We start from the raw sequence: 21,020 nt of genomic DNA, 5'->3' as shown, positions 1-21,020 counted from the left end.
CGGCCAACACCCCCAGCTTATACACACTACTGAGTCAGCGGCGCTTGAGATGGCTTGGCCATGTGAGCCGCATGGAAGATGGCAGGATCCCCAAAGACACATTGTACAGCGAGCTCGCCACTGTTATCAGACCCACCGGCCGTCCATGTCTCCGCTATAAAGACGTCTGCAAACGCGACATGAAATCGTGTGACATTGATCACAAGTCGTGGGAGTCAGTTGCCAGCATTCGCCAGAGCTGGCGGGCAGCCATAAAGACAGGGCTAAATTGTGGCGAGTCGAAGAGACTTAGTAGTTGGCAGGAAAAAAGACAGAGGCGCAAGGGGAGAGCCAACTGTGCAACAGCCCCGACAAACAAATTTCTCTGCAGCACCTGTGGAAGAGCCTGTCACTCCAGAATTGGCCTTTATAGCCACTCCAGGCGCTGCTTCACAAACCACTGACCACCTCCAGGCGCGTATCCATTGTCTCTCGAGATAAGGAGGCCCAAAAGAGAAAAAAGAGTCCTCGGGTGAAGGTGCTAAATTGGGGGAAAGCTAATTATAACAATATCAGGCAGGAACTGAAGAATTTAGATTGGTGGCGACTGTTTGAGGGTAAATCAACATCTGACATGTGGGAGTCTTTCAAACGTCAGTTGATTAGAATCCAGGACCAGCGTGTTCCTGTGAGGAAGGAGGATAAGTTTGGCAAGTTTCGGGAACCTTGGATAACGAGGAATATTGTGAGCCTAGTCAAAAAGAAAAAGGAAGCATTCGTAAGGGCTGGAAGGCTGGGAACAGACGAAGCCCTTGAGGAATATAAAGACAGTAGGAAGGAACTTAAGCAAGGAGTCATAAGGGCTAAAAGGGGTGATGAAAAGTCATTGGCAAACAGGATTAAGGAGAATCCCAAGGCTTTTTATACGTATATAAAGAGCAAGAGGGTAACCTGGGAAAGGGTTGGCCCACTCAAGGACAGAGAGGGAAATCTATGTGTGGAGCCAGAGGAAATGGGCGAGGTGCTAAATGAGTACTTTACATCAGTATTCACCAAAGAGAAGAACTTGGTGGATGATGAGTTTAAGGAAGGGAGTGTAGATAGTCTGGGTCATGTCGTTATCAAAAAGGAGGAGGTGTTGGGCGTCTTGCAAAGCATTAAGGTAGATAAGTCCCCAGGGCCTGATGGGATCTACCCCAGAATACTGAGGGAGGCAAGGGAAGAAATTGCTGGGGCCTTGACAGAAATCTTTGTATCCTCATTGGCTACAGGTGAGGTCCCAGAGGACTGGAGAATAGCCAATGTTGTTCCTTTGTTTAAGAAGGGTAGCAAGGATAATCCAGGAAATTATAGGCCGGTGAGCCTTACGTCAGTGGTAGGGAAATTATTAGAGAGGATTCTTCGGGACAGGATTTACTCCCATTTGGAAACAAATGAACTTATTAGCGAGAGGCAGCATGGTTTTGGGAAGGGGAGTTCATGTCTCACTAACTTGATTGAGTTTTTTGAGGAAGTGACGAAGATGATTGATGAAGGAAGAGCAGTGAATGTTGTCTATATGGACTTCAGTAAAGCCTTTGACAAGGTCCCTCATGGCAGACTGGTACAAAAGGTGAAGTCACACGGGATCAGAGGTGAACTGGCAAGATGGATACAGAACTGGCTCGGTCATAGAAGACAGAGGGTAGCAGTGGAAGGGTGCTTTTCTGAATGGAGGGCTGTGACTAGTGGTGTTCCGCATGGATCAGTGCTGGGACCTTTGTTGTTTGTAGTGTATATAGATGATTTGGAGGAAAGTGTAGCTGGTCTGATTGGTAAGTTTGCAGACGACACAAAAGTTGGTGGAGTTGCGGATAGTGATGAGGATTGTCAGAGGATACAGCAGGATATAGATCGGTTGGAGACTTGGGCAGAGAAATGGCAGATGGAGTTTAATCTGGACAAATGTGAGGTAATGCATTTTGGAAGGTCTAATACAGGTGGGAAGTATACAGTAAATGGCAGAATCTTTAGGAGTATTAACAGGCAGAGAGATCTGGGCGTACAGGTCCGCAGGTCACTCACTGAAAGTGGCAGCACAGGTGGATAAGGTAGTCAAGAAGGCATACGGCATGCCTGCCTTCATCGGTCGGGGCAGAGAGTATAAAAATTGGCAAGTCGTGCTGCAGCTGTACAGAACCTTAGTTCGGCCACACTTAGAATATTGCGTACAATTCTGGTCGCCACACTACCAGAAGGACGTGGAGGCTTTGGAGAGGGTACAGAAGAGGTTTACCAGGATGTTGCCTGGTCTGGAGGGCATTAGCTATGAGGAGAGGTTGGATAAACTCGGATTGTTTTCACTGGAATAACGGAGGTGGAGGGGCAACATGATAGAGGTTTACAAAGTTATGAGTGGCATGGACAGAGTGGATAGTCAGAAGCTTTTTCCCAGTGTGGAAGAGTCAGTTACTAGGGGACATAGGTTTAAGGTGCGAGGGGCAAAGTTTAGAGGGGATGTGCGAAGCAAGTTCTTTACACAGAGGGTCGTGAGTGCCTGGAACTTGCTGCCGGGGGAGGTGGTGGAAGCAGGTACGATAGCGACGTTTAAGAGGCATCTTGACAAATACATGAATAGGATGGGAATAGAGGGATATGGACCCTGGAAGTGCAGAACGTTTTAGTTTAGACAGGCATCAAGATCGGCGCAGGCTTGGCGGGCCGAATGGCCTGTTCCTGTCCTGTACTGTTCTTTGTTCTTTGAAGGGAAGCAAAACTAGTAACAGGAAGTAGAAAAGTAGTAAGTGAAATTTGAAGGCAGACAAGACAAAGGCCAGCATCAAATAGGATCGGAAAGGGGAATAATGTTCAGACAAAATTAAGGGCACTCTATATGAATGCATGCAATATATGCAACAAGTTACATGATTTGAATGGGGATGATTTAGTTGCCATAGCAGCAGAGACGTGGTTACAGGGTGACCAGGACTGGGAACTGAATATTGAGGGATATTGTCATTTAGGAAGGGTAGGCGGAGGGGAAAAGGAGGCAGGGTAGCGCTGTTAATAAGGGACAACATTAGTGATAGAGGATCTTAGATCAAAGGAGCAAGATGTAGAATCAGTTTTGGTGGAGCTAAGAAACAGCAAGGGGCAGCAAACATTGGTGGGAGTTGTTTATAGGCCACCAAACTGTAGTGGTCATGTTGGGTATGGTATAAATCAGCAAATTAGAGCTGCATGTAGCATGGGCAATGCAGTAATAATGGGCGAATTCAATTTACATATAGATTGGGTAAACCTAATTAGCACTAATACTGTGGAAGATGAAGTCCTGGATTGTGTACGAAATGGCTTTCTGGAGTTGTATGTTGAAAAACCAACTAGGGATCAGACTATTTTAGATTTAGCATTATGTAATGAGAAAGGGCTAATTAATAACCTTGCTGTAAAGGAGCCAACAGGAAATAGTGACCACAATGTGATAGAATTTTACATTAAGTTTGAAAGAGATATATTTCATTTTGAAAGTAGGTTCTTAAATCTGAACAAAGGAATCTATGAAGATATGAGGGGCAAGTTGGCTATGATGGATTGGGAAAATACATTAAAAGATTTGACAGTAGAAAGGCAATGGCTAGTATTTAAAGAAATATTACACAGTTTACAACAAATATACATTCCTCTAAGACACAAAAACCCAACAGGAAAGGTAAATAAACCGTGGCTAACAAAAAATGTTAAAGATTGCATTAGGTCAAACAAAGTGGCTTATAAGGTCACCAGAAGAAGTGGTAAACTCAAGGATTGGGAGCAATTTAGAATTCAACAAAGGAGGAGCAAGAAACTGAAAAAGAAAGGGAAACGGGATTATGAATGCAAGCTAGCAAGAAACATAAAGGTGAACTCTAAAAACTTCTTTTGGTATGTGAAAAGGAAAAGATTAGCAAGGACGAATGTGGGTCCATTACAGGCAGAGACAGGAGAGTTTGTGGAAGAGAATAAGGAAATGGCAGAGAGAATAAACAATTACTTTGTATCTGTCTTCATGGAGGAAGACACAGAAAATCTCCCAGATATACGAGGGAACCAAGGGACTTGTAAAAATGAGGAACTGGAAGAAATTAGTATCAATAAAGAGGTAGTATTCGAAAAATTAATTGGATTGAAAGTTGATAAATCCCCTGAACCAGATGAGCTACATCCCCGAGTATTGAATGAGGTGGCTATAGAGATAGTAGTTGCATTAATGGTTATCTTTTAACATTCTGTAGATTCTGGAAGGGTTCCTGCAGACTGGAAAGTAGCAAATGTAACTCCACTGTTTAAGAAGGGAGTAAGAGAGAAAACAGAGAACTACAGACTTGTTAACCAGATATCAGTAGTAGGGAAAATGCTAGAATTAAAGAGATCAAAGGATACGGGGTTAAAGCGGGAACAGGTTACTGAGTTGGATGATCAGCCATGATCATGAAAAAAATTGTATTAGAGTGCTATAGTAGAAGTTTGGTGACTGAGGATAATTAAGGGTTAATTTTATCTCAAGTCTAATCTGTCTTTTATTTAGTAAATTAACTTAACAGTTGCTGTTTGGGTTGGAGAAGGTGAGTTTTAGATCAGTTCTTTAAACAGGGTTCACTCAGGCTCTGCTTGTCGCTGCACCTTGTTAATTAGATAATTGGCTTAAACCAGTTTTCAGGGGCTAGAGTCAATCAGTATAAAAATGGGCCATCTTACAGTGCTGACTTTATTTGTACTAGAGTGTGAATTTGGGTTGTATTAGAGTGCTATAGTAGAAGTTTGGTGACTGAGGGAGTGAGGAGCTCCTTTCATTTCCTACCTGTCCTCAGTGAGGGGAGCCAAGAGCTTCCAAAGAACACAGCTGACTGGTGAGTAAGTCCTGGTGGGTATTTTTCATAGTGAATTGAATTGTAAGTCATTGTTTTAGCAAGACTTAATTGTTTTTTAATTATAATCTTCTATAGTTTTAAATTTAAAGGGCTTAGTCATGGCAGGAGAGTTTGAAGCCGTGGTTTGCTCCTCTTGCTGCATGTGGGAATCTGGGAACATTTCCAGTCCCCCGGACCAGCATGTGTGCAGGAAGTGTCCAATTACAGCTTCTGGAAGCTCTGGTTTCAGAGCTGGAACAGTGGCTGGAAACACTGTAGCATCTGCGTGTCTGAGAGCATTGTGGATTGCACATATAGAGACGTGGTCACACTGCAGCTGAAGGGACTTGAGGAAGGAAGGGAATGGGTGACCACCAGGCAGTCCAAGAGAAACAGGCAGGTAGTTCAGGAGTCCCCTGGGGTCCCACTTGCAAATCGGTATTCCATTTTGGAGGCTGATGAGGCTGCTTCCTCCAGGGAGTGTGGACGTGGCAAGCTTCTGACATTGCAAGCAGCCTGTCTGCACAGGAAGGGGGAAAGAGGAAGAGCAATAATAGGGGATTCTATAGTTAGGGGAACAGATAGGCGCAACTGTGGCCGTCAATGTGACTCCAGGATGGTGTGTTGCCTCCCTGGTGCCAGGGTTTGGGATGTCACTGAATGGTTGCAGGGTGTCCTGAAGGTGGAGGGCGATAAGGCAGAGGTCATGGTACATGTTGGTACCAATGACATAGTTAGAAAGAGGGATGAGGTCTTGCATCAAGATTTCAGGGAGTTAGGCCATAGACTAAAAAGCAGGACCTCTTGGGTTGTAATCTCTGGATTACTCCCAGTGCCATGTGCTAGCGAGTATAGAAATAGGAGAATAGCACAGATGAATGCGTGGCTTAAGAGTTGGTGCAGGAGGGAGGGTTTTAGATTCCTGGACCACTGGGACTGTTTCTGGGGAAGATGGGACCTGTACAAGTGGGATGGTTTACATCTGAACCAGAGGGGAACTAACATCCTTGCTAGCCGGTTTGCTAGTGCTGTTGGGAGGAGTTTAAACTAATTTGGCAGGGGGAGGGGACGTAGACTCCTAGTAGAATAGGGACACAGGAAAGCAAACAAGTCAGAGGGAATACAGCGGAAGTAAGTTTCAAGGGAGTAAGACCAGGATGGAAGGCCTCTACTTTAATGCCAGGAGTACTGCAGGTAAAACGGATGAGTTAAGGGCAATGATTAACACGTGGAATTGTGATATTGTAGCCATCACGGAGACATGGTTGAGGGAGGGGCATGATTGGCAGCTCAATATCCCGGGATATAAAATCTTCAGGTGAGACAGAGGAGGGGGTATTGCAATATTCGTTAAGGAGTCAGTTACTGCAGTAAGGAGCGATGATATCTTGGAGGGGGCATCAAATGAAGCTTTATGGGTAGAGTTTAGGAATAAAGGAACAGCCACATTACTAGGTGTTTATTATAGACCCCCAGATAATCAGCAGGAAATTGAGGAGCAAATATGTGTCCAATTTGCAGAGGTGTAAAAATAATAGGGTAATTATATTAGGTGATTTCAACTTTCCCAACATTAATTGGGATAGTCATCGTGTTAAGAGCTTAGATGGAGTGGAGTTCTTAATGTATACAGGAGAACTTTTTTAGCTCAATATTTTGAGGATCCAACAAGGGAGGGTGCAGTGCTGGACCTAATTCTGGGAAATGAAGCCAGACAGGTGGTTGATGTGTTGGTGGGGAGCATTTTGTTGATCGTGACCATAACATGGTACAATTTAAGCTTGTTATGGAGAAAGAAATAGACAAGTTGCAAAAAATGGTTTAGGATTGGGGGAGAGCAAATAAGGCAGGATCTGGCCAAGGTAGAATGGAAAGAGTTACTTGTCAAGAATTCTACAGAAGAGCAGTGGGGGGCATTCAAAAAGGAAATGGGGAGGGTACAGGCCCGACATGTTCCCTCTAGGGTAATAGGTAGGAGCAACAAGCCCAGAGAACCATGGATGACTAGAAACATTCAGGGTATGATGAGAAGGAAAAGAGGCTCTTAACAAATACAAGGACAGCAAATCAATGGAAGCATTAGTGGAGTACAGAAAGTGTAGGATGGAGCTTAAAGCAATTAGGAGAGCAAAGAGTGGATATGAGAAAGCTCTAGCTGGTAAAAGTAGGGAAAATCCCAAGATATTCTGGAAGTACATCAATGGAAAGAGTAAGACCCATTAGGGACCAAGGGAGAAATTTGTGGGTGGAGCCAAAGGACATTGGTAGGGTGTTGAATGAATACTTCACATCTGTCTTCACCCAAGAGAATGAGGATGTAGATACAGAACTTGGAGAGACTGAGGTTCTTGAACAAATTGTCATAGGGAGTGACTAGGTATTGGAGGTTTTGGCAGGCTTAAAAGTGGACAAATCTCCAGGTCTGGACGATTTGTGTCCCAGGATGTTGTGGGAGGTGAGTGTGGAGATTTCAGGGGCTCTGACCCTAATTTTTAATTCCCCTCTCGCCACAGGGGAGGTGCCAGAGGAATGGAGAACAGCTAATGTGGTCCCACTATTTAAGAAAGGTTGCAGAGATAAGCCAGGGAACTACAGACCAGTGAGTCTCACATCCGTGGTAGGGACTATTGGAGAAAATTCTGAAGGAGAGAATCTATCTCCACTTGGAGAGGCAAAATTTGATTAGGAATAGTCAGTATCGCTTTGTCAGAGGGAGGTCATGCCTAGCAAATTTGATTGAATTTTTGGAGCATGTGACCAGGTGTGTAGATGAGGGTAGTGCAGTTGATGTAGTTTACATGGATTTCAGCAAAGCCTTTGACAAGATCCCACATGGGAGACTTATCAAGAAAGCAAATGCACATGGGATAAAAGGTAACTTGATAAGGTGAATTCAAAATTGGCTTGTTTGTAGGAGACAGTGATAGATGGCTGTTTCAGTGATTGGAAGCCAGTGTCCAGTGGCGTACCACAGGATCTGTGCTGGGTCCCCTATACTTTGTCATTTATATAAACGACATAGATGACTGTGGGGGGGTAGGGTCAGTAAGTTTGCGGATGACACAAAGATTGGCCAAATAGGCAAAAAAGTGGCAGATGGAATTTAATGCTGAGAAGTGAGGTGATACACTTTGGAAGGAGTAATGTGACACAGAAGTATTCAATGAATGGCCTGACACTGGGCAGTTCCGAGGAACAAAGGAACCTTGCCGTGTTTGTCCATAGATCTCTGAAGGCAGAAGGGCAGGTTAATAGGGTGGTGAAAAAGTCATATGGATCACTTGCCTTTATCAATCGAGGCATAGATTACAAAAGCAGGGAGGTCATGTTGGAGTTGTACAGAACTTTGGTAGGCCACAGCTGGAGTACTGTGCAATTCTGGTCGCCACATTATAGGAAGGATGTGATTGCATTGGAGGGGTGCAGAGGTGATTCACCAGGATGTTGCTTGGGATGGAATATTTAAGCTATAAAGAGAGGTTGGATAGGCTTGGGTTGTCTTTGCTGGAGCAGAGAAGACTGAGGGGTGACCTGATCGAGGTGTACAAGATTGAGGGGCATGGACAGGGTGGATAGGGAGCAGCTGTTCCCCTTAGTTGAAGGGTCAGTTATGAGGGGTCACAAGTTTAAGGTGAGGGGTGGGAGGTTTAAGGGGGATTTGAGGAAGAACTTTTTTACCCAGAGGGTGGTGATGGTCTAGAATACCCTGCCTGGGAGGGTGGTAGATGCAAGTTGGATCACATCCTTTAAAAAGTACCTGGATGAGCACTTAGCATGTCATAGCATTCAAGGCTATGGTCCAAGTGCTGGCAAATGGGATTAGGTAGACAGGTCAGGTGTTTTAATGCATCGGTGCAGACTTGATGGGCCGAAGGGCATCTTCACTGTATTCTGAAAGGCGGAGCAGGCTCAAAGGGCCGAATGGCCTACTCTTGCTCCTATTTTCTGTTTCTGAGATAACTGGACACTTGGAAAATAATTGTGATTGGACAGAGTCAACATGAATTTATGAAAGGAAAATCATGTTTGACAAACCTGTTGGAGTTTTTTGAGGATGTTACTTGTAGCATAGATAAGAGAACCAGTAGATGTGGTGTATTTGGATTTTCAGAAGGCTTTTGATAAGGTCCCACACAGGAGGTGAGTAAACAAATTTAGAACACAAGTGATTGGGGGGTAATGTACTGCTATGGATTGAGAATTGGCTAACAGACAGAAAGCAGAGTAGGAATAAGTAGGTCATTCTCAGGATGGCAGGCTGGGGTACTGCAAGGATCAGTGTTTGGTCCACAGCTGTTCACAATCCAAATCAATGATTTGGAAGTGGGGACCAAATGTAATATTTCCAAATTTGCTGATGACACAAAACTCTGGGAATGTAAATTGTGAGGAGGATGCGAGGAGGCTTCAAGGGATTTGGACAGACTAAGTGAATGGGCAAGAAAATGGCAGATGTAATATAATGGGAATAAGTGTGAAGTGATCCACTTTGGTAGAAAAACAGAAAGGCAGTGTATTTATTAAATGAAGGGGTTGGGAAGTGTTAATGGCCAAAGGGACCTGGGTGTTCTTGTTCATGAGTCACTAAAAGCTAGTATGCAGGTGCAGCAAGCAATTAGGAAGGCAAATGCTATATTGGCCTCCATTGCAAAGGAATTTGAATACAGGAGTGAAAAAGTCTTGCTACAATTGTATAAAGCCTTGGTGAGGTTGCAGCTGGATTATTGTGTCCAGTTTTGGTCTCATCTAAGGAAGGATATACTTGCCAGAGGTTCACCAGCTTCTCTTTCCACAGATGCTGCCAGACCTGCTGAGTGATTCCAGCATTTCTTGTTTTTGTTTCACCAGACTAATCCCTGGTATGGTGGGATTGTTTATGTGGAGAGATTGCAGAAACTGGGCCTGTATTCCCAAGAGTTTTGAAGAATGAGAGGTGATCTCATTGAAACGTACAAAATTTTTACAGGGCATGACTGTAGATGTGGATAGGATGTTTCCTCTGGCTGGTGAGTCTAGAACCAGGAACAGTCTCAGAATAAGGGGCAGGCCATTTAAAGACTGATGAGAGGGAATTTCTTTACTCAGAGGGTGGTGAATCTTTGGAATTCTCTACTTCAGAGGGCTGTGGAAGCTCAGTCATTGAGCATGTTCAAGGCAGAAATTGATGAATATGGGGATAATGGGGAAAATGAGTAGAGGTAGATGATTAGCCATGGTCTGTTTGAATGGTGGAGCAGGCTTGATGGGACAAATGGCCTATTCCTGCTCCTATTTCCTAGGATCCTAAGGTGAATGGCAAAAGAACCAAAGGCAACAGGAGGAAAAACTTTTTTGCATAACGAGTTGTTAGTATCTGGAATGTACTATCTGGGAGTGTGGTGGAGGCAGATTGAATCGTGGATTTCAAAAGGGAATTGAATAATTATCGGAATAGAGAAAATTTGCAGGGCGACGAAGAAAAGGCAAGGGAGTGGGCCTAACTGAGTTGGCATGGACACAATGGACCAAAGGGCTTCCATCTGTGCTGTAACCATTCTACGATTCTATAGCTTTATGAATTTCTGGAATAAATGTTTGAGTTTTGGTAAAGTCTTGACAAAATATCCCAGAAAGCCAGCTGATGTGTTTCAGAGGCTCTCTTCACAGCTCCAGCAGCAATGACCATGAAATGGTGAGTGTCTCTTTTAAGTAGCACTTGAAATCAACATCAGTACTGTATTTACTTGCATACAGCTGGTTGCTACTAGAAGAGGATGTTAGTTGAACCACTGGCCACAAAAATGCCATGCAGCCTCTTTAATGAGCAAGCATTTTACTTGCCAATCAGGTGTTTGAAGGGCTGCTCCTAGTGTTGGCTTCCTTTACCAAGATGCTGTTTTGTGCTAAACCTGAGGCTCTTCAGCATTTAAAATATTTGGCAAAAATTGGCCCTCCCCCAACATTTGTCTCTTTTCCCAGATTATCTTCCCAAGTTCCATTGTCAACCCCTTGAAATTAAGCTCCTTCTAACCTATTACTTTGCTCCTTTCCTTAAGATGTATTTCTCAATCTTAAACATCAATGTAACATTTACACTTGCTTCTCGTCAACTTCACCCATAGAAACATAGAAAATAGGAGTGGGAGTAGGCCATTTGGCTCTTCAAGCCTGCTCTGCTGTTCATTATGATCATGACTGATCATCCAACTCAGTAACCTGTTCCTGCTTTCGCCCCATATCCTTTGATCCTTTTCGCCCCAAGAGCTATATCTAACTCCTTCTTGAAAACATACAATGTTTTGGCTTCAACTGCTTTCTGTGGTAGCGAATTCCACAGGCTCACCACTCGGTGAAGAAATTTCTCCTCATCTCAGTCCTGAAAGGTTTACCCCTTATCCTTAGACTATGACCCCTGGTTCTGGACTCCCCGCCCCCCACCCCCCCAACCACACCATCGGGAACATCCTTCTTGCCACTACCCTGTCAAGTCCTGTTAGAATTTTATAGGTTTCTATGAGATCCCCCCCACTCTTCTGAACTCAATCTCTCCTCATACATCAGTCCCACCATCCCAGGAATCAGTCTAGTAAACCTTTGCTGCACTCCCTCTGTAGCAAAAACATCCTTCCTCAGATAAGGAGACCAAAATTGCCTGCAATATTCCAGGTGTGGCCTCACCAAGGCCCTGTATAATTGCAGCAAGACATCCCTGTCCCTGTATTTGAATCCTCTCGCTATGAAGGCCAACATACCATTTGCCTTTTTACTGCCTGTTGCACCTGCATGCTTAAATTCAGTGACTGGTGTACGAGAACACCCAGGTTTTGTTGCATATCCCCCTCAGTTTATAGCCATTCAGATAATCTGCTTTCCTGTTTTTGCCTCCAAAGTGGATAACCTCACATTTATCCACATTATACTGCATCTGCCATGCATCAGCCCACTCACTCAACTTGTCCAAATCACCCTGAAGCCTCTCTGCATCCTCCTCACAACTCACCCTCCCACCCAGTTTTGTCATTTGCAAATTTGGAGATACTACATTTAGTTCCCTCATCTAAATCATTAATGTATATTGTGAATAGCTGGGGTCCTAGCACTGATCCCTGCAGTATCCCACTAGTCACTACCTGCCATTTGGAGAAAGATCCATTTATCCCTACTTTGTTTCCTGTCTGCCAACCAATTTTCTATCCATCGCGATACATTACCCCCAGTCCCACGTGCTTTAATTTTACACGCTAATCTCTTATGTGGGACTTTGTCAAAAGCCATCTGAAAGTCCAAATAAACCACATCCACTGGCTCCCCCTCATCAACTCTATTAGTTACAACCTGGAAAAATTCTAGCAGTGGTTAGCACTGCAGCCTCATAGCTGCAGCGACCTGGGTTTAATTCTGGGTACTGCCTTTGTGGAGTTTGCAAGTCTGCCTGTGACTGTGGGTTTCCGCCAAGTGCTCCGGTTTCCTCCCACAGCCAAAGACTTGCAGGTTGATAGGTAAATTGGCCATTGTAAATTGCCCCTTGTGTTGGTAGGTGGTAGGAGAATTGTGGGGATGTGGTAGGGAATATGGGATTAATGTAGGATTAGTATAATTGGGTGGTTGATGGTCAGCACAGACTCGGTGGGCCAAAGGGCCTGTTTCAGTGCTGTATCTCTCTGACTCTATTTGTCAAGCATGATTTCCCTTTTGTAAATCCAGGCTGACTCTGTCCGATTCTACCACTGTTCGCCAAGTGCTCTGCTGTAAAATCTTTCTTAATGGACTCTAGAATTTTCCCCACTACTGATGTCAGGCTGACTTGTCTATAATTCCCTGCTTTCTTTCTACCTCCCTTTTTTAAATAGTGGGGTTACATTAGCTACCCTCCAATCAATAGGAACTGTTCCAGAGTCTATAGAATCTTGGAAGATGACAACCAATGCATCCACTATTTCTCGGGCCACTTCCTTAAGTACACTGGGATGCATGCCATCAGGCCCTGGGGATTTATCGGCCTTCAATCCCATCAACTTCTGCAACACCATTTCTCTACTAATACTGATTTCCTTCAGTTCCCCTCTCTCTAAGCCCTGTGTTCCCAAACATTTCTGGTATGATATTTGTGTCCTCCTTTGAAGCCAGAACCAAAGTATGCATTTAGCTGGTCAGCCATTTCTTTGTTCCCCATAATAAATTCCCCTGTTTCTGACTGTAAGGGACCTACATTTGTCTTCACCAATCTTTTTTTCTCTTCACATACCTATAGAAACTTTTAGTCAGTTTTTATGTTCCCTGCAAGCTTGCTCTCGTACTCGTTTCCCCATCTTAATCAATCCCTTGGTCCTCCTTTGCTGAATTCTCAACTGCTTCCAATCCTCAGGTCTGTTGTCTTTTCTGGCAAATTTGTATTCCTCTTCCTTGGATCTAATGCTATCTCTAATTTCCCTTGTAAGCCATGGTTTGGCTACCTTTCCTGTTTTACTTTTGCACCAGACAGGGATAAACAATTATTGCAGTTCATCCATGTGCTCTTTAAACATTTGCCATTGCCTATCCACTGTCATCCCTTTAAATAACATTTCCCAATCTGTCATAGCCAACTTGTGCCTCATACCTTTGTAGTTTCCATTACTAAGATTCAGGACCCTTGTCTCATAAATTTCAGTTATGATGGGAACAAAATTTCTTAGGCTGTAATTATACAGAAATGACAAAACAGAAGCTGCCATTCAGCCCAACCAACCTGTGTTGGAGTTTATCTTCCACAAGAGCACAATACCTGTCGCTGAGTTGCATATAAATGCAAGTTATTTCCTCCTCCTTGTCCTAGACCCTCAATCATTGTAAGCTGTAGCTATTCTCTCCATCTCATTCCTGTATAATTATTCATTATGCTGCTATTGTCTAGACAGCATTCCCTCTAGGCCTATATCCAGATCATTGATAGACCAGTGAACAGAAATTGCCACTGAACTGAAACCTGAGACACCACTACTTCCAACCACACTGAAAAACTGACTTTCATTCTTTCTTTCTATTTCTTCCCTTCTGACCAGCTTTTAATCCAATTTCCCACATTGCTTCTAATTCTATTCTTAATCTCTGCTCCCCCCCCCCCCATCACCCCAAGTGGAGGCATTGGTCTTTGTCTGCATGTTTCCAACACCATAAGAGTGACTGTTATATAAATGCAGAGTATTGTGGATTTATCTTAACTTGATGATTCTTGTCTTTCTTTAGTGAGCTCTTGGGGCTGGGCCACACCATGGAGCAAATGCTACAGACCGTCCTCTTCCTTTCTGCAGTAGAGTCTACCTTGGCCAGCGAACCTAGTCAACCTGCTGTCAATGTAGCTATTGTACTCGGAGGCTCTTGGTACCACATGGAATTCAGGGGCAGCTTTAATCGAGAGACCTTCCAGGATCTTCCTGTACAAACTAACACTGTCACTGTGGTAGTGAACAACACCAATCCCAGCAGTCTGATCACTCACATCTGTGATGTGCTGACCAGATCCAGGATCCATGCTGTTATATTTGAGGATGATATCGAAACTGAGGCTGTGGCACAAATTCTGGACTTTATCTCTGCACATGTGTCAGCTCCAATTATAGGGATGAGTGGAGGCTCTACTGCTGTGCTCACTCCAAAGGTAAGTTCCAAGTACAATAGCATGAATAGCAATGTCAAGTTTTACAACAAACATTGTATTGATTGGCTGCTTCGCATATCTTTCCTTCCTGCATTGCTCTCATTATTTTATTTTTCAACAAAAGTTGACAAAGGTAAAGTATCCCTCCTCGTCCTTCTCGACCTGTCTGCAGCCTTTGTCACGGTTGACCACACCATTCTCCTGCAACATCTCTCCACTGTTGTCCAGCTGAGTGAGGTTGCTCTCACCTGGTTCCATTCTTATCCAATTGTATCCAGAGTATCACCTGCAATGGCTTTACTTCCAGTGCCTGCACCATTACCTCTGGCATCCCCCAAGGATTAATCTTTTCCCCCCTCCTATTTCTCATCTACCCACTGATTCTCAGTGATAACGTCCAAAAACACAGCATCAGTTTCCACATGTATGCTGGTGACACCCAGCTCTAACCCTCAACTCCTCCACTGGCCCTAAATTATCAGAATGCTTGTCCAACATCCAGTACTGGATGAGCAGAAATTTCCTCCAATTAAATATTGGGAAGAACAAAGCCATTGTCTTCAGTCCCAATCACAAACTCCGCTCCCTAATCACAGACTCCATCCCTCGCTGGCAAATCTGAGGCTGATCCATACTGTTCACAACCTTGGTATCAATGTTTGACCCCAGGATGAGCTGTGATGTGCTGACCAGATCCAAGATGATAGTGAAATTGAGGCTGTGGCACATATCTGCACCACCACTCAGACTGCCTATTTTTACCTCCCAAATATCGCCTAACTCTGCCCCTGCCTCAGCTCATCTGCTGCTGAAGCCCTCATCCATGCATTTGTTACCTTTAGACTTGGCTATCATAACATGCTCCTGGCTGACCTCCCATGTTCTACCCGCCATAAACTTGAGGTCATGCCTGTGTCCTCACTCAATGAGTTCCTTTCATCTGTCCCCAACCTCCCCACTCTTTCTCTTCCCCCACCCCCCACCATACTCAGTAACTTACATTGGCTCCCGGTTAAGCAACGGCTCAATTTTAAAATTCTCAAACTTGTTTTCAAATTCCTCCATGCTCTCACCCTTCCCTATCTCTGAAATCTCCTCCAGCTGCACAACACTGCAAGGTATCTGTCCTTATCTAATGCCGGCCTCTTGAACATTACCGATATTAATTGCTCCACCATTAATGGCTGTTCTTTCAGCTGCCTAGGCCCTAAGCTTTGGAATTCACTCCCTAAACCTCCATCTCTTTCCTCCTCCCTCCTTTAAGATGTTCCTTAAAATCTACCTTCTTGACCAAGCCTTTGGCCATCTGCTCTAAATATCACCTTAGGTGGCTTGATGTCATATCTTGTTTTATAATGCTCCTATGAAGCAGCTTGGGAAATTTCATTACATGAAAGGCACTATATAAATCCATGTTGTTGCTGTTCAAAATTACTATTCTCTCTTGCTGAGGTTTATGCTGACATTCCACAGCCACAATCATTGTTTAAATTAATATATTTCTACAATGACTATTCTCTGCTCAGTACTGTTTGATATTGATCAGAATTCAAGTTGATAAGTCAATCTGTCAGTGTTAAACACCAGTAAACAGGATTTGTGACAACTTCTTTTGACTCAGTTGGTAGCATTCTTGTCTTTGAAGACTTGCAAACAAAATCTAGTGACACTTTAATGCAGTACTGAGGGAGTGTGTCTGAGCTCATGAGGTAATTCTTCCAAAATTGCAGCCCTACCATTTTCCTATTACAGCATTCAGCTTCTCAAATGTGCCCTGGCATTAACCATCCTTATTGGTAAACTGTACCTAAATTTTTTTATTCATTCACAAGAGGAGGGTGTTGGCACTGCCAGCTTTTATTGTCCATCTGCTTAGTTTCCCTTGTGAAGGTGGTTGTGACCTGCCTTTTTTATACTGTTGCAGTCTGTATGGTGCAGAATACAGCTCTGCCTCATGGTCCTGCAACCACCACACAAAGATCTTGGATGCGCTGTTTAAGTACTGCCATAAGGACAGTGTCAGGGACACGTGAGTCCAGTCCAACTAAAAGGATCCCAGTGCTGTCCCACCTGGGAAACTGCTGTTAATATTCATACAGTTGGTATCAGCCCATTATACAGATGGACAGGATAGTGGGATGCATGCAGTGTGAAGTACCAGCAGTTTATCACTGGCCCAACGGCAGAGACTCGTGGCTTTGACCTCCCTCAGACAGTGGACAGTGCTCAACCAAATCCAAACAGGACATAGGCCATGTGATCACATGCTCCAGAAGTGGAAGTTGAGGGGTGACATGAAGTGTAATTGCGGCCATGAATTTCAGACCATGGAACTTATCGCATCAACCTGTCCACTAAGATCTGTTGCAGGAGGCATCTCATTTCTCCACTTGGTATCTCAGGAGACCATTGAGTTGATAACTAAACTAGACATACCATTATAAACTTCTCCTATCATTTGGAAGTAACAATAGTCCATGTGGTGTTGGTCCACCCACTGCCATTTAGGGAGGGAGTTTCAGGATTTTGATCCAGTGACACTGAAGGGACAGTGATATAGTTCCAAGTCAGCATGGTGCATAACTTGTAGGGGAACTTGCAGGTGGTGTTGCCATGCGCCTGCTGCCCTTGCCCTTCTATCTGGTAGAGGTCGCGGGTTTGGTAAGTGCTGTTGAAGGAGCCTTGGTGAGTTGCCGCAGTACTTGTAGATGGTACACATTGCAGCCATGCCGCACCAGTGGTGGAGGGAGTGAAGGTTAAAGGTGATGGATGGGGTGCCAATTAAGCGGGCTGCTTTGTCCTGGATGGTGTCTAGCTTGAGTGCTTTTGGGGCTGTACCCATCCAGGCAAGTGGAGAGTATTCCATCACACATGACTTGTGCCTTGTTGGTGGAAAGGCTTTGACCTCCTCTTGTAGCCACTGTATTTATATGCCTGGCCAGTGAATTGTCTGGTCAGTGGTGACATCCAGGATGTTGATTGTATGGGATTTGATGCTGGTAATGATGAATGCCAACAGGAGCTGGTTAGGCTCTTATTTCAGATGGCCCTCAGCTGGAACTTGTGTGGTATGAATGCTGTTTGCCACATATCAGCCCAAACCTGAATGTTGTCCAGGTCTTGCTGCATGCAGGCACAAGCTGCTTCACTATCTGAAAAATTATGATTGGAACTGAACACTGTGCAATCAGCAAACATCCCTACTTCTAACCTTGTGATTGAGGGAAGGTCATTGATGAATCAGTTGAAGATGGTTAAGCCTGGGACATTGAGGAATTCTTGTACTAATATCCTGGGGCTAGAATGATTGCATCTAACATCCACAACAATTTTCCTCTCTACTAGGTTTGACTCCAGCCAGTGGAGAGTATTCCCCCAATCCCATTGAGTTCAGTTTTACTATGATTACTTTGTCACCCTCTTGGTCAAATGTTACCTTGATGCCCTCATCTCCTCTGGAATTTAGCCCTTTTCCATGTTTGGACCAAGGCTGTAATGAGGTCAGGAGCCAAGTGGTCCTGGAAGAACCCTAAATAAGCATCAATGAGCAGGTTGTTGAGTAAATGCCGACTGATAGCATTGTTGATGCACCTTCCATCACTGTGCTGATTGAGTCGACTGATGGGGAAATAATCAGCCAGATTGGATTTGTCCTGCTTTTTGTGAACAGGACATACCTGGGCAATTTTCCACGTTTGGTAGATATCTGTGCTGTAGCTGAAATGGAACAGCTTGATTAGAAGAGTGGCTAGTTCTGCAGCACTTCAGTACTACAGCTGGGATGTTGTCAGGGCCCATAACCTTTGCTGTATCCAGTGATTACAGCTGTTCCTTGATATCATGTGGAATTAATTTGATTGGCTAAAGTCTGGCTTCTGTGATGCTGGGGATCTCGTAGAGGCTGAGATGGATCATCCACTCAGCACTTTTGGCTGAAGGTGGTGCTTCAGCCTTTTCTTTTGCACTGATGTGATGGGCTGCCCCATCATTGAGGATGGGAATGTTCGTGGAGCCTCCTCCCATTAGTTGTTCAATTGTCCACCACCATTCATGACATGATGTGGCAGGACTGCAGAGATTTTATCTGATCCATTGGTTGTGGGATTACTTTATTCTGTCTATCACATGCTGCTTCCATTGTTTAGCATATTAGTAGTCCTATGTTGTAGCTTCACAGGGTTGGCACCTCATTTTTAGGTATGCTTGGTGCTGCTCTGGAGTTGATCCCTTTGTTTGGTAATGGCAGTGTGGGGGCTGTGCCAGGCCATGGGATTACAGTTTGTGGTTGAATACAATTCTGCTTCTGAAGGCTCACAGCACCTCATGGATGTCCAGTTTTGAGCTGCCAAATCTGTTCTGAATTTATTCCATTTAACATGGTACTGCCACACAACACAATGGAGGGTGTCCTCGGTGTGAAGACAGGACTTTATCTACAAGAACTGTACAGTAGTCAGTCCTACCAATAATGACATAGACAGATGCCTCTATGACCAGTAGATTGGTGAGGATGAGGCTAAGTATGTTTCCCTCGTGTTTATTCTCTCCACCTGTTGCAGCCCCTGTCTGGTAATTATTTCCTTGAGGACTCAGCCAGCTTAGTCAGTTATGGTGCTACTGAGCCACTCTTAGTAATGGACATTGAAGTCCCTGATCCAGAGTACATTCTGTGTATTAATCACTCTATTTGGGAACCATTCCTTTAGATTAGAAAATTGCACATGTCACTCTGCTATTTAAGAAAGGTGAGAAAGAGAAATCAGGGAATAATAGATAAATTAGCTTCTGTCTGGAGATTACTAGAGTCTAAAATTAAGGATAGTGACTGAACATCTTGAAAATTTTCAGCTGATCAGAGGCAGCCAGCATGGGTAGGTCATGCCTGAGGAGACTTAAGTAGTGGAAAGAGGAATGTCTATGGATGTTATTTATATGGACTTCCTGAAGTCATTGGATAAAGTTCCTTAAGAGATTGTTAAAGTTGAAGCTTGTGGAATTGAAGGCAAATTATTGATTTGGTTAGGAGATCGACTGATGAACAGGAGACGGAGAGTAGGGATAAGATAATGGGCAGGTATGTAACTTGGGGTGGGTGGAATTTTATGCTCTTCCCCCACAGTGGGTTTGGAAGTGGGGAGAGCATAAAATCGGGTGGGATGATGGTGGGGGGTGTTCCTGCCACCCCCTGCCTTTGCTAGCAACCCCCCTCCCCATGACCCCTGTGGGATCCCTCCTGCCCTGACCTGGGTCTAGGTCTGGTCTGGGTCTAGCGATGCTCCTCAGTCTCCAGTAAGTGTTCCTGCAGCTGCCAGTTGCCTCTGATTGGCCTGCAGCTCCCCAAGGCCAGGACTTCTGGCAACAGGGTCCTTGATCCTGTGTAAGGCCTGCCGTTGTCCACTTAAGTGCCTAATTGCCATTCGATTCAACAGGCCTTCTGGAGAAGAAGTGATGCATCACTTTTTCTGGATGTCGAGTCCCCTGTTGCCAGAATAAAATCCCAGCTATGGTGTCCTGAAAGGATATGCATTGGAACATCAACTATTCAGTGTATTTATGAATAACTTAAAAGTATCTAGGCAAACCTACGGCAAATGGATTTCAATGCAGGCAAATGTGTCATCTAAATGGTGAAAAGCTAGAAAAAGTGTATGTCCAAAGAGACCTGGTGGGCCAGATACAGAGATCATTAAAATGTCACGAACAAGTATGAAAGATAATCAGAGGCTAATGGAATGCTGGCCTTTATATCTAGAGGACTAGAATAAAAGGGGGTAGAGGTCATGCTTCAGCTACACAAAGGCTTGGTGACACCTGGCGTTACTGTGAGCAGCTCTGGGCAACACACCTTCGGAAGAATATATTGGCCTTGGAGGGAATGCAGTGTTGGTTTACAAGAATAATACCTGGACTCCAAGGGTTAAATTACAAGGAGAGGTTGCACAAACTGGAATTCCCTGGAATTCAGGAGGTTATGGGGTGATTTGATTGAAGTATTCAAATTATTAAAGGAACAGATAGGTTAGATAGAGAAACTATTTCTCCTGGTTGAGGAATCTATAACCAGAGGGTATAGTCTAAAAATTAGAACCAGACCTTTCAGGAGTGAAATAGGAAACACTTCTACACAGGGTGGTAGAAATTTTGCAAATGGCCATTGATGCCAGATCCCAACTAACACCGCTATTGGTAGAACAAAAAGATGAGGTTTAATTTGGTATATTTCCATCAGTTATGTTCTCCAAGCTTTATGATGTGATCCCCTTTGGTAACTCTAAGTTTGCTTAATCCTGCCATTCGGGACTTTTAACAATTTGATCAAGGAAGGAACTTCGCTGAAGTTATAACATGAATTCTGATTCAGGGTTTTAAGCATTAATCCTCTAAGTGCTTTTAACAGAGGCAGAGATTCGACTTCTTTGTACAATAAATGACCAAGGTGTCTCAATAGGGTGTCTCAAATAACATTGAAACTGTCATCCTTAATGATTTGGGAGAATACATGAATCATTGGCTGAAATTTTACGTCACGGCAGAGACCATGCCCACCAGCATTTATG

General features: G+C 44.1%; 1 protein-coding gene across 1 annotated transcript in view; it reads left to right on the top strand.

Annotated features, from left to right (window-relative positions):
• Positions 1-14,076: 14,076 nt before the first annotated feature.
• Positions 14,077-21,020, top strand: part of LOC137384487 (glutamate receptor ionotropic, NMDA 2C-like) — a 397,390-nt gene continuing 390,446 nt past the window's right edge. Inside the window, exon 1 of the mRNA XM_068058626.1 lies at positions 14,077-14,463. Coding sequence (XP_067914727.1) covers positions 14,077-14,463 — 387 coding nt within the window. The remainder of the gene's footprint in view (positions 14,464-21,020) is intronic.

Source organism: Heterodontus francisci, chromosome 26, assembly GCF_036365525.1.
Source record: "Heterodontus francisci isolate sHetFra1 chromosome 26, sHetFra1.hap1, whole genome shotgun sequence".
In the NCBI taxonomy this organism is placed as follows: domain Eukaryota; kingdom Metazoa; phylum Chordata; class Chondrichthyes; order Heterodontiformes; family Heterodontidae; genus Heterodontus; species Heterodontus francisci.
This window is presented reverse-complemented; position numbering and strand designations above follow the sequence as displayed.